Raw genomic sequence first — 12,320 nt, 5'->3', positions numbered from 1 at the left:
GGGGGGTCAAGGCTGCAGTGAGCCATGATCACGCCACTGTACTCCAGTCTGGGTGACAGGAAGACTATCTGTAAAAATAAATAATTAAAAAAAGTGTTGGGATTATATTTTCTTTGGATTTCTTTATTTTCTAATTAAAAAATTGCTTAGGCTGGGCGTGGTGGCCATGCCTGTAATCTTAGCACTTTGGGAAGCCATTGTGGTTGGATTGCTGGAGTCCAGGAGTTTGAGAATAGCCTGGCAACATGGCGAAACCTCATCTTTACTAAAAATACCAAAGATTAGCTGGGCGAGGTAGTGTTGCCTGCAGTCCCAGCTACTCGGGAGGCCGAGGTGGGAGGATCGCTTGAGCCGGGAAAGTGCAGGTTGCAGTGAGCCAAGATGGCAGCACTGCACTCCAGCCTGGGCAACAGAGCGAGGTCCTATCTCCAAAAAAAAAAAAAAATTTGCCTTCTTATTTACGCAGGAATAATTTAACACTGTAGTTATGTGTTTAGAAAAACAAGAAAACGGAATAATTCTTGTTATAGATGGACTTTTACCCTATCAGAATCCCTTGTCTTCATTTCTTTGTTCTTTCTGACATAGGTTTTCAAGGGCCGTCAGCGACCTGAGGGTGGCGTTGAGCCTCTCTCTGTAACGGTTATTTCTTTGCCCTCCCCCTGCCTCTTGGCTCACGTAGTGGTAATTATCTTACCATCTCTACAGAGCCCGCCCACCTTTGGGTTCCTGTTGGACATCGATGGAGTGCTTGTCCGGGGCCACAGAGTGATCCCTGCTGCTTTGGAAGCCTTCCGAAGGCTGATGAACTCCCAGGGGCAGCTGCGGGTGCCCGTGGTTTTTGTCACAAATGCTGGGAACATCTTACAACACAGCAAAGCCCAGGAGCTGTCAGCCCTGCTGGGATGCAAGGTGAGAAGGCAGCCAGAGGCATAGAAGCCCAGGGACGTGGTTCCTAATGGAGCTTCTGCTCCAGCTCCACGTCCCTTTGCCTGGGTTTGGGTATGGTCTCACGTGGTCCTGGGTCATGGCCACCGCAGAACACAAAAATCCTGCCTGTGTATTTGGCAGTTTTAGTTTACGTCCTTGTATTCGTTTCTTTTCTTTTGGGCATTTAGGATATGAGTCCCTGAAAAGCTAAGGTCGCACACACGTGTAGAACTTTGCACAGCAGGTATAGCAGGTGCAAATCTGAAGTCACACCTTGGCTTTCCTGAATAGGATGTGTGCACCTGAAGGAGTGCTGTCCCCTTCAGTCACCTGCAGCCTTGCACCATATCCCAACTTTGATGCATTCTTGTTCGTTGAGGGCGAATTCAGCTTGGGAAGGAGTCCTCTGGAACCAGGAGAGTAAATAAAGTGGCTGATTGATGAGATGCTGTTGCTCCAAGTTGCGTGTAAAACGTGAGGGTATAAAATTGGTCCCTTGCTGTGGTTTCCACAGAGAATTCCAAAAACCTTTTAAGTAAAGGCTGCATTGTTAGGGTTAGTATAAATGCTAAGAAGCGAAGTCTTTAAGCAGAACTGAAAATAGAAAGTAAAAGACCGATTTCTGTGACAGTGACAGGGAGCACACGTGAGCCCTGTGGCCTCCAGGCGGGGGCCTGGGAAATCTAGCTCAACCTGACAGGGTGGCAAGTGGCCAGAACCCACATCTGTGACATTTCTGGTCTCTTGTTTCGTGTGGCAAGAACCAAATGAGATGGGTGCTTCTCACATCTGGTGGGGTGCATTTTAGAAGTGCTGCTGGGTGCTAGAAAGGGCTTTGTGTCTGTTCTTTTTCTGAGCGGGTTTTCCTTTCCCTAGGCTAAAGGGCCTGTCAGCTGTCTCATTATTTTCCTCAATGGCTCTGTCTTCCTCTGCCCTCCCCTGTCCTGGCTGTCCCTACAGGTGGATGCAGACCAAGTTATCCTCTCTCACAGCCCCATGAAGCTCTTCTCAAAGTACCACGAGAAGCGGATGCTGGTGTCTGGGCAGGGGCCTGTGGTGGAAAATGCCCGGGGGTATCCTTTTGGTCTTACTCTGGCTGAAGGGAAGGGGCAGGGCTGGAGCCTTTCCTCCCTTAGCTGAGTGGGGACTGTGGTGAGGGATGCTGGGTGCTGGGGTGCATGGGTGATGCTGTGGGCTCGGGAGGGAGGACAGCTCCCGAGTGTCGTCAGTCCTCATGTGTGCCACGGGTGTTGGGGGGAGCAGCGGAGCATCCCGGGGGCAGGAATTGCCTTGGCTTCTTGGAGGGGTACGGTGGAGCCCAGCAGATGGCTAAGCTTTCCCAGGCAGGGGAAGTAGGAGGTTGGAATGGGATAGGGAGAGGAATGAGAACAGGAAGGGTGGTGCCAGGGTGTCGGGAACCTTGGAAGTAAACTTGAGGAGTCCGACCAACTTCTCAGGGCAGTGGAGGGCAGTGGAGGGCAGGGCAGGGCAGGGCAGGCTTTATTGCTGATGGGGCAATCTGATAGAATCAGGATTTTTGGGAAATTCATTTTGAGGGTAATCCAAAACCACATCCGGTTAGGACTGCAAGTTGGAATTGAGGACAGGAAGATGGAGGCAGATCTTAGAGGAGACAGGCTGAAGCTGGCTTGGCCCTCCCCAGGGTCTCTTCTTCCTTGCTGATTTGTGTTCATCCTTTAAGATTTTCGCTCCAGCCCTCCTCCCTCCGCTGGACTCCCCAGCCCACGGAGGAGTCTCTTCTGAGCTCAGCAGTGACTGGCAGCACAGTTCTTAGAACACTGGTTTTGATGGGCTCTGAATGTGCTGGGCTCCTTGGGGACAGTTTTTTCTTTTTTTTGTTTTTTTGTTTTTTTTTTGAGAAAGGGTCTCACTCTGTTGCCCAGGCTGGGGTGCAGTGGCACAATCATAGCTCACCGTAGCCTTGACCCCCCGGGCTCAAGTGATCCTCCTGCCCCAGCCTCTTGAGGAGCCTCCTGAGTAGACTATAGGCGTATGCCACCGTGTGTAGCTGACTGTTTTATTTGTAGAGACAGGGTCTCACTACGTTGCCCAGAATGACCTGGAACTCCTGGGCTCGAGCAATTCTTTTGCCTCAGCCTCCCAAAGTGCTGAGATTTCAGGCATGAGCCACTGCACCCAGCTGGGGACAGATTCTTACATGCTTTTGCCCTCTGTACTGTGCCCAGCATAGGACCTGGTACCTGGCATGTGCCTGGTGACTGTTGGTGGGTTGCCCAGGAGCTGCCCTCTTTACCTGTGCAGTTGCAGCCTGCCTGCCAGCATCTGCAGGATTTGTGCCATCCTTGCTGGGCTCTGCTTGCTACCCTCCTGCCTGGCTTGATCAGGACTGGGTTGTGTTCCCTTCACTTGTGATTTGATGCATTCAGAAAGGGATCTTCCCCCAGAACTGTCCAGCATTACTTCCCTGAGCTCGCTCCAGACTGGGCTTCCGGAATGTTGTTACCATGGATGAGCTGCGGATGGCCTTCCCCCTGCTTGACATGGTGGACCTGGAGCGGCGGCCGAAGACCACGGTAATAAGGGGCACAGGTTGGGCTGTGTCATCTGCACGCCACCAGTGCCCTACATTGGCTTTGTCACTCACTTTGCAAGCCCTCCTGTAGAGCTGTGTTTTTTCTGTGCCTCTGCATGACTACTGCCTCCTTGGAGGCACATCTGGCTAAGGGTTTTTTGTTCCCTGGATTTATGAGAATGGTTCAGAGGCTGGGCATGGTGGCTCACACCTGTAATTCTAATGCTTTGGGAGGTTGAAACTGGAGGACTGGTGAGCCTAGGAGTTGAAGACCAGCCTGGGCAACTTAGTGAGACCCCATCTCTACAAAAAAATAAAAATAATTGGCCGGTTGCAGTGGCTCATGCCTGTAATCCCAGCACTTTGGGAGGCCAAGGTGGGCGGATCTCCTGAGGTCAGGAGTTCCAGATCAGCCTGGCCAACATGGCGAAACCCCGTCTCTACTAAAAATACAAAAATTAGCTGGATATGGTGGTAGATGCCTGTCATCCCAGCTACTCGGGAGGCTGAGGCAGGAGAATCGCTTGAACCCGGGAGGTGGAGGTTGCAGTGAGCCAAGATTGTGCCATTGCACTCTAGCCTGGGTGACAGAGTGAGACTCTGTCTCAAAGAAAGAAAATGAGCCAGGTATGGTGGCACATGCCGATTGTCCCCACTACTCAGGAGGCTGAGGCAGGAGGGTTGCTGGAGCCCAGACATTGGAGGCTGCAGTGAGCTGTGATCACATCACTGCACTCTAGCCTTGGTCACTGACTGAGACTGTCTCAAAAAAAAAAAAAAGAAAAAGATAATAGCCCGGAGAAGCGCAGGCTTTACGCCTGTCCTCTCTGCATTGTTTGTAATTAGCTGGGAACCCTTTCAGAGCCCCAGCATCCCCTCCAACAAGCAGTTTGGGACTTGCTGGCTGGCTTTCCCAGTGCTGCCCAGGAGAGCCGCTGGCCGTTGCGAGGTGAGCTATCCTGTGGCCCGGTTCTGAGCTGCCCTCGGGAGAGGTGCTTGCACAGGGAGCACTGGCCAGTCTGCACACCTGCCTAGGTGCCCTGTGTGCAGCCTCAGTTTTGAACACTGGCTTTGTCCCCTGTCTCTCTTATGATCCCTGGGGATCCTCTGCAGCGTGACTGCCATCTCTTGAGGTGCCTGCTGGCTCACTTTCTCCACGTCGCACTGTCTGCGTATACATAGCCCAGGTCTGAAGTCAGACTGCTCTCACAGTTTGAGGGCATGTAGTTATAAACAGATAGCTGACTTTTATTTGTTGATAGAGCTTAAGTCCTTCCTCCTCCAGAGGTTTCTGATGGAACAGAGCACTTCCTCCCCTGTGAGGGCTTTCCCCCTGACCTGTGCAAGTTCTGTGGAGAACCAGAATGTCAGAGTTGGAACAGGTCTCAGAATAGCTCAGGGACGGCCCCACACAGGGGAGTGACCTCCCTCGGGCCACATAGTTGGTTAGTGGCAGAGCCAAGACTTACATGACCTGGGGATGGAATGGACCCTTGAGGCGGGTCGAGTGAAGCTGCCTGCTCGAGAACCGACAGCGGGCCCTGATGCACCTGCATGCTTAGCTGCCTGATTCTAGAGCCTTGCTTGGCTGTATCTTGTGTCCTCTCCCACCGGAGAAAGACAGCTGACCCCCTTTCTCCTGGTGACTTCACATGCGGTATTCCGCCTGTTCTGTGGCCCACCTGGCCGTTGTCTTTTTTCCTTTCTCTGCGTCTTCCTCAGTCCTCTCCAGCTCCTCTTGGCTTGGGCTTGACAGGGCATGGGATCTGTGGAGTGTGTCTCCCTCCCCTCCCAGCGCCCCGGAGGCGGGGGTGTGGTTCTCTAGGAGTGGAAGGTGACTTGTGCTGATAGCCTTTCCTTTGTCTCTCTGCAGCCCCTCCCAAGGAATGACTTGCCCCGCATTGAAGGTAAGAGAAGTGCTCTTCTATGAATTGTGAGGTCTTTTCTCCCTCTCCTTTCTGGCCCGCAGGCTGTCTCTGTGACTGCCTGCAGCCTGGTTCAGCAGCGAGGGGGCCTTGGAGACCGGAAACCTGGGGCCTGGTCTGGTCTGGTTCTGCTACTCACCGTCTCTGAGCCTGTTAGTCTTTCCTTCCCCGTGCCACTCACTATTCCAGGAAAACTGGAAGCTTAGAGAATCTGAGGGTGGAAAGGCCCCTGGAGGTGATCTAGTCTAGTATTTCTCAACTTTTTTTTTTTTTTTTTTGAGACAGAGTTTCACTCTTGTTACCCAGGCTGGAGTGCAATGGCGCGATCTCGGCTCACCGCAACCTCCGCCTCCTGGGTTCAGGCAGTTCTCCTGCCTCAGCCTCCTGAGTAGCTGGGACTACAGGCACGCGCCACCATGCCCAGCTAATTTTTTGTATTTTTAGTAGAGACGGGGTTTCACCATGTTGACCAGGATGGTCTCGATCTCTTGACCTCGTGATCCACCCGCCTCGGCCTCCCAAAGTGCTGGGATTACAGGCTTGAGCCACCGCGCCCGGCCTGTATTTCTCAACTTTTAAGCCCAGTTTTCCCTTTTGCAAGAACATTGGACTATCACCTTTATTATCCTGATGTGAAATTCACAGGTAATGTAACTTATATACATACAATATTAAAAATTAATTAGTTCAGTATAAAACCGTAACTGTAATGGGGGATGTAAAAGGAAACATTTCTAGTAAGAAGATAATAATGTATGCAGTATGTAATAATTATCCAAGAAGTAAAATGGTTGCACTAAACATAGAATCACCACGAATGTTACAGCCACAAATACAGGCTAATGCAAGTGTGTTTATAGGTGTGACAGGTGTGTTTTACTGGTGATTCAGAAATTAGGGGCAGCATTGCCATTAGTCAAGTATTTTCCAAAATAGGGAACAACTCTCGGTAGAGTTTTGAAAAGGCAAAGTACAGTCTTCTCTTGACTTACACGATAGCTGCATTTTTGGAAAAATTGATGCTTATTGAAACTGATAAAAAAATGCATTGTGGTTATATGTAAAATAGTTCAAGCCATTCTGAAAAGGTTGTTCACCTATGTGGGTATCAGGATAACAGGTGGGACGTTCAGATGTTATTAGGACATGGAAAAGTTTTTTTTCTTTTCTTTTTTCTTTTTTTTTTGTAGAGATGGGATCTCACTGTGTTGCCTAGGCTGGCCTCAAACTCCTGGGCTCAAGCGATCCTCCCACCTTGGCCTCCTAAAGTGCTGGAATTACAGACATGAGCCACCGCACGCGGACATGGGACAGTTTTTTAAAAAATTAATGTTAATTTTAATGTGGGACAGGTTGTGATTGTGCAGGACTGTCCTGAGTAGGTAGTATCCCCGGCCCCCCTTCCACAACCTTCACTTGCTAGGTTTTAGTCATCGTGACAATTAAAATTGCCTCTGATTTCTAAATCACCTCATAAGGGGTGGTGCTGCCCCATTGAGAATCACTGGTCTGGTGCAGTTCACCGGCCCTGTAGCTTAGTGTCAGCAGGATCCTTTGCCTAGTGCTTACTGTGTGTCTAATCCTGGCCTGTTTACTGATGGTATGGCTCATTTGTATCCGCACAACAGCATTTTAAGTGTTGTTGCTGTTATGTAGTTACAGATGAGGAAACTGAGGCTTTGAGAAGGGAAGTTACTTGCCCATAGTCATACAGGAAAATCACTGGAGTCCAGGTTGGGGTTCAGGTCTCTATCAGTTCACACCCCAACTCCGGGCTGTTAGGTTCTGTTGGTCCTTGGGGCTCACAGAGAAGTAACTGAGAGAATAGGAGCCTTGCTAAGTCATGGAGGGAGTGTGTGGTGGAAGAGCCTCAGCCAGCAGGGAGAAGTAGGCCTGGGACTTGCTGCTCTTGTCTTTTTTTTTTTTTTTTTTTTTTAAGACGGAGTTTCACTCTTGTTACCCAGTCTGGAGGGCAGTGGCACGATTTTGGCTCACTGCAACCTCTGCCTCCCAGGTTCAAGCAGTTCTCCTGTTTCAGCGCCCGAATAGCTGGGATTACAGGTGCCTGCCATTACACCCAGCTAATTTTTGTATTTTTAGTAGAGATAGGATTTCACCATGTTGGCCAGGCTGGTCCTGAACTCCTGACCTCAGGTGATCCACCTGCCTCAGCCTCCCAAAGTGCTGGGATTGCAGGTGTGAGCCACCGTGCCTGGCCTGCTGGTTTTGTTTCATAACCTCTTCTGCGAAGTACCAGTGGACTAAAGTTCGAATGGGAGCCCACAGGAAGCTTCTTCCCGGGGCCCTGGGCCTTGTGCACCAGGGTGGATGGGTAAGGGGCTCTTCTAGGCTTGTTGAGGAGCTGTGCCCCTGCCCAGCTGGACGCACTGTGGGTGGAGGGCGTGTGGGTGGGTCACCCTAGCTGGCATCCTAAGGGCCTGCCTCCTGCCCTGCAGGCCTCACCTGTGCCTCTGTTCTTTAAAGGGGTGCTCCTCCTAGGGGAGCCGGTCCGCTGGGAGACCAGCTTGCAGCTGATCATGGATGTCCTCCTCAGCAATGGGAGCCCTGGGACTAGCCTGGCAACAGTCCCCTACCCCCACCTCCCTGTCCTGGCTAGCAACATGGATCTCCTGTGGATGGCTGAAGCCAAGATGCCCAGGTGAGGACACAAAGCTCCGGCCTTGGCCTGGTGGCCCACTCCTGGCTGCTGCTTGGGCAGTCCCGCGGGCAGTTCCCACCCGTCATTCTGACACCCAGGGTGGTTGGACCTTGCTTAGGTAGGCCCCGTTGCTGCAGCAACCTGGCCTTTGAAGGATCACTTCACATGTTAGTTACTAAACCTAAACTACAGATTACGGAGTCTGAGGAGAGGATGTTTCACACATGCCCCCTGCCCCCGGTCATCTTAACAGAACACACTCCTCGCGTCTAGTGGAACCCAAACCATGGACACTTTTTGTGCCGTACCAGTGCACATTATTCAGTTGCTCTTCCTTCCTTGGCTCCACCCTGTAGCATTGGTTCTTTAACTTTCTTGTTTCCTTGCACCCTTAAGACAGAGGGCAGGGAAAGCAAGGATTCGTCTTTTTTTGGCGGGGACAGGGGTCTCACTGTCTCATCCAGGCTGGAGTGCAGTGGTGCAATCAGAACTTACTACAGCCTTGAACTCCTGGCCTCAAGCGATCCCCCTGCCTCAGCCTTCCAGAGTGCTGGGATTACAGGCATGTACCATCACGCTGGCCAAGGATTGTTCTGATGGCTGTCTAGACCAGAGAACTGAGACCCAGAGGATAAGTGGCTTTCTCAGGGCCATGCAGGTGCCTGCACTCCCTGCTCAGCTGTGTTGGTGTTGTCTGTCCTGTCTTATTCTGCGGCTAGCTAGCACAAGTACAGGCGGCCCTTTTCTGGCCCTCAGGGTGCTTACTCAAAGTCCAGCTGACAGCTGCTGTGTCCTGTTCGGCTGCTGTTATCTGCATGGGCCGACTCTTGAGTCTTAGCCTGCTGCCGACCTCCAGCCAGCCTTGTGAGTGCTCATCAGCAGAGGGTGGGCACGCCAGTGCTGCCTCAGGGCACGTCTCAGTAGCCCCAGAGAGATGAGGGCGTGCTCTTGTCACTTTTAAAGTGTGTCTCTGTGGCTTGAAGCTTGGCATTGCCTCCGAAGCATTATTCCTAGAGGAGGGTGTGCTGACACTACATCAGTGCGCCTGGTTGGTTATGTCGCTGTGAACTGAAAAGCAAGGGGCAGATTTCAGTTTTAAACCAGATTTGAGATGAACTTTTCTAATTAAAAACAGAATTCATTACATAGATGACACTGAAAAATGTGGTGGCTCACGCTTGTAGTGACAACACTTCAGGAGGCCGAGGTGGGTGGATCACCTGAGGTCAGGAGTTTGAGACTAGCCTGGTCAACATAGCAAAAGCCTGTCTCTGCCGAAAAAACAAAAATTAGTCAGGCATGGTGGGGGGTGCCTGTAATTTCAGCTACTCGGGAGGCTGAGGCAGGAGAATCACTTGAACCCAGGAGGCGGAGGTTGTAGTGAGCCGATATTGCGGCCAAGCGCCAGCTATCATATTGCTATTCGAGGTGGCAAGAAGGAGTTGGGGAGGCCAGAGAGGAATACTGTGTCACCAGTTTATTTTTTTAGATGAAGTCTCACTCTGTCACCCAGGCTGGAGTGCAGTGGCAGAATCTTGGCTCACTGCAACCTCTGCCTCCCAGGTTCAAGTGATTCTCCTGCCTCAGCCTCCCAAGTAGCTGGGACTACAGGTGTGTGCCACAACACCCGGCTCATTTTTATATTTTCAGTAGAGACAGTGTTTCACCATGTTGGCCAGATTGGCCTTGAACTCCTGACCTCAGGTGATCCACCTGCCTCGGCCTCCCAAAGTGCTGGGATTACAGGCATGAGCCACCGCGCCTGGCCCCTGTCCCTAATTTTGAGGCTGCTTATTAAAGTTTAGCCCAGGCCAGGCACAGTGGCTCAGTACTCCTGTAACTTTGGGAGGCTGAGGTGGGCGGATCACAAGGTCAGGAGATTGAGACCATCCTGGCCAACATGGTGAAACCCTGTCTCTACTAAAATACTAAAAGTCAACAGGGTGTGGTGGCGCATGCCTGTAATCGCAGCTACTTGGGAGGCTGAGGCAGGGGAATCACTTGGACCTGGGAGGCGGAGGTTGCAGTGAGCCGAGATCATGCCACTGCACTCCAGCCTGGCAGCAGAGTGAGACTCCGCCTCAAAACAAGGAAAAAATTTAGCCCAGCATTTGTGCGTTTCTTGACTGTAGCTTAATCACATAGCCACGCCTCGTTGCAAGGGAGGCAAGGGAAGGTCTTTTTCACACCCAGTAGTAATGGTCAGCTGAAGCAGACACCAGCAAAGAAGGGGAGAAGGGCAACCGTCGTCTGCCCAGCTCTCCAGCAGGATTTAAGCTCTGGAATCAGACTGAGTTGCAGTACTGGCTCTGCCATCTTGAACACATTACTGAATCTTGCTGTGCCTCAGTTTCCTTGTTTGTAAAATAAGGATGCCGAGGAGTTTTCTGAGAGGGAAATGTGAAACGCCATCTCCAGTGCCAGCACAGTGTCTGCTACATGCCAGCTCTTACTCTGGGGAAGAGGCTGGTGTGTGTGGTTGCTGCTCAGAGAATGGCTGTTCTGTTCTCTAGAAGGGCCTAGGGATCAGGAAGACTGAACTGCTTCCTGGTCGTTTCTGGCAGGTTTGGCCATGGCACCTTTCTGCTGTGCCTGGAAACCATTTACCAGAAAGTGACGGGCAAGGAGCTGAGATACGAGGGCCTGATGGGCAAACCCAGCATCCTCACTTACCAGTACGCAGAGGAGCTGCTCAGGCGACAGGCGGAGAGGCGAGGCTGGGCCGCCCCCATCCAGAAGCTCTATGCTGTGGGGTAGGCTCTACTTCCCCTCCTGCATCCCTTTCACGACGTCCCCTTCCCTCCCTCTCTCCTCCCAGCCCCGTTTCCCTGCACCTGCTTCACTCTTCTGCCCCGAAACTCTTCTCTGCTCCCTTTGCTTTGCAGCACTGAGTTAGGGCTTTCTTCTTTTCCCTTTTCTGGTGTGGCTGCCCCTGCCAGGGATAACCCTATGTCTGACGTGTACGGCGCCAACCTGTTCCACCAGTACCTGCAGAAGGCGACACGTGACGGGGCGCCGGAACTAGGGGCTGGGGGCCCACGGCAGCAACGGCCCTCAGCCAGCCAGAGCTGCATCTCCATCCTGGTGTGCACAGGCGTGTACAATCCCAGGGGCCCACAGTCCACGGAGCCTGTGCTTGGAGGAGAGGAGCCTCCATTCCACGGGCACCGAGACTTCTGCTTCAGTTCAGGGCTCATGGAGGCCTCCCATGTGGTGAAGGACGTGAATGAGGCTGTGCAGCTGGTCTTCCGCAAGGAGGGCTGGGCTTGGGAGTGAGGGCAGTGTGGGGGAGGTGAGTGGGCGAGGCTCTTTGGCTGGGCTCTGGCCCATCACTGGGCTCAGGTCAGGGCTTGGTTCCCTTGCCACCCTTCCTGCAGCTTTATGAGTGTGGTGTTACTGGTCACGTGGAAGAAGACATGGCTCTCTTTCCCTGCTGGGTAGCGTTCTCCATGGAACTGTTGGAATTCTCTGGGCCCAGTTCCCATGTGCCTCTCCTGGCAGTCTAACCTCAGGCCAGTCTCCTCACCGGTGTGCCTCAGTGTCCTCATTTCAGTAGGGACTTCTGGAAAAGGGGAGCAGTGTGGAATACTGTGGACGACTGCAGAGCCTTTGCCGGCACTGAAGGAGTGCTCCGGTCGGCACAGTGTCTAACACCAGATGCTACTTTTTATTGTAGTTTATTACCCAGAGATTTGGGGCTTATTTTTTTAAATTAAAATAATCATAATAAATATTCATGATGCCCTCTCTTGTGAAGCTCTTCTGGAGTACACTCAAAGTTTTGTGGGCAGAGGAGAGGGAGGGAGTGGTGCTGGGTGGCCCGGGGGCTGGGAGATGGGTGGCATTTCAACTCCACGTGGTACCCACGTCTCCTTTCCTACCTCCTGCCCATAAACCCACACCCATTCTGGGCTGTGAAGCCTGAGGCTGTCCAGGAATGAGTTATGCCTGGCTTTGGCATACACTTAGCAACTTCCCTAGTGTGGAAAAGAAGAAGGATCTTGTCACTGCTTTGTTCTAAAGGAAGCAGCTCTTCCTGCAGTGACTGTAGAAAACATATGCTGCTTCTTGCCTCCCGTTCTCTAGGAGCAACCAACTTCATTTCTTCATTTTCACTGTGTCTGTGTCACTGGTGGCCTCAGCGTCTGCAGATCCTCCAGACAGTCCTCGACCTCGTTTTACTCCAGTGGCCGTTTGTGTTTGACACAGCTGATGTCTTCTTTCCTCGTTCTTTTTTTATGATTTGGAGACA

At 52.0% G+C, this 12,320-nt stretch overlaps 1 protein-coding gene across 1 annotated transcript in view; it reads left to right on the top strand.

Annotated features, from left to right (window-relative positions):
• The window catches only part of HDHD5 (haloacid dehalogenase like hydrolase domain containing 5), an 18,285-nt gene extending 6,461 nt beyond the window's left edge, over positions 1–11,824 (top strand). Inside the window, exons 2-8 of the mRNA XM_017518601.2 lie at positions 709–912; positions 1,891–2,003; positions 3,392–3,485; positions 5,358–5,391; positions 7,894–8,068; positions 10,633–10,821; positions 11,008–11,824. Of these exons, the coding sequence (XP_017374090.1) occupies positions 709–912; positions 1,891–2,003; positions 3,392–3,485; positions 5,358–5,391; positions 7,894–8,068; positions 10,633–10,821; positions 11,008–11,344 (1,146 nt within the window). The 3' untranslated portion in view covers positions 11,345–11,824. The remainder of the gene's footprint in view (positions 1–708; positions 913–1,890; positions 2,004–3,391; positions 3,486–5,357; positions 5,392–7,893; positions 8,069–10,632; positions 10,822–11,007) is intronic.
• The last annotated feature ends 496 nt before the right edge of the window (positions 11,825–12,320 follow it).

The sequence above is a fragment of the Cebus imitator genome, unplaced genomic scaffold, assembly GCF_001604975.1.
Source record: "Cebus imitator isolate Cc_AM_T3 unplaced genomic scaffold, Cebus_imitator-1.0 Scaffold689, whole genome shotgun sequence".
In the NCBI taxonomy this organism is placed as follows: Eukaryota; Metazoa; Chordata; class Mammalia; order Primates; family Cebidae; genus Cebus; species Cebus imitator.
Note: the sequence above shows the minus strand (reverse complement) of the source record. Positions and strands in the feature narration are given on the sequence as shown.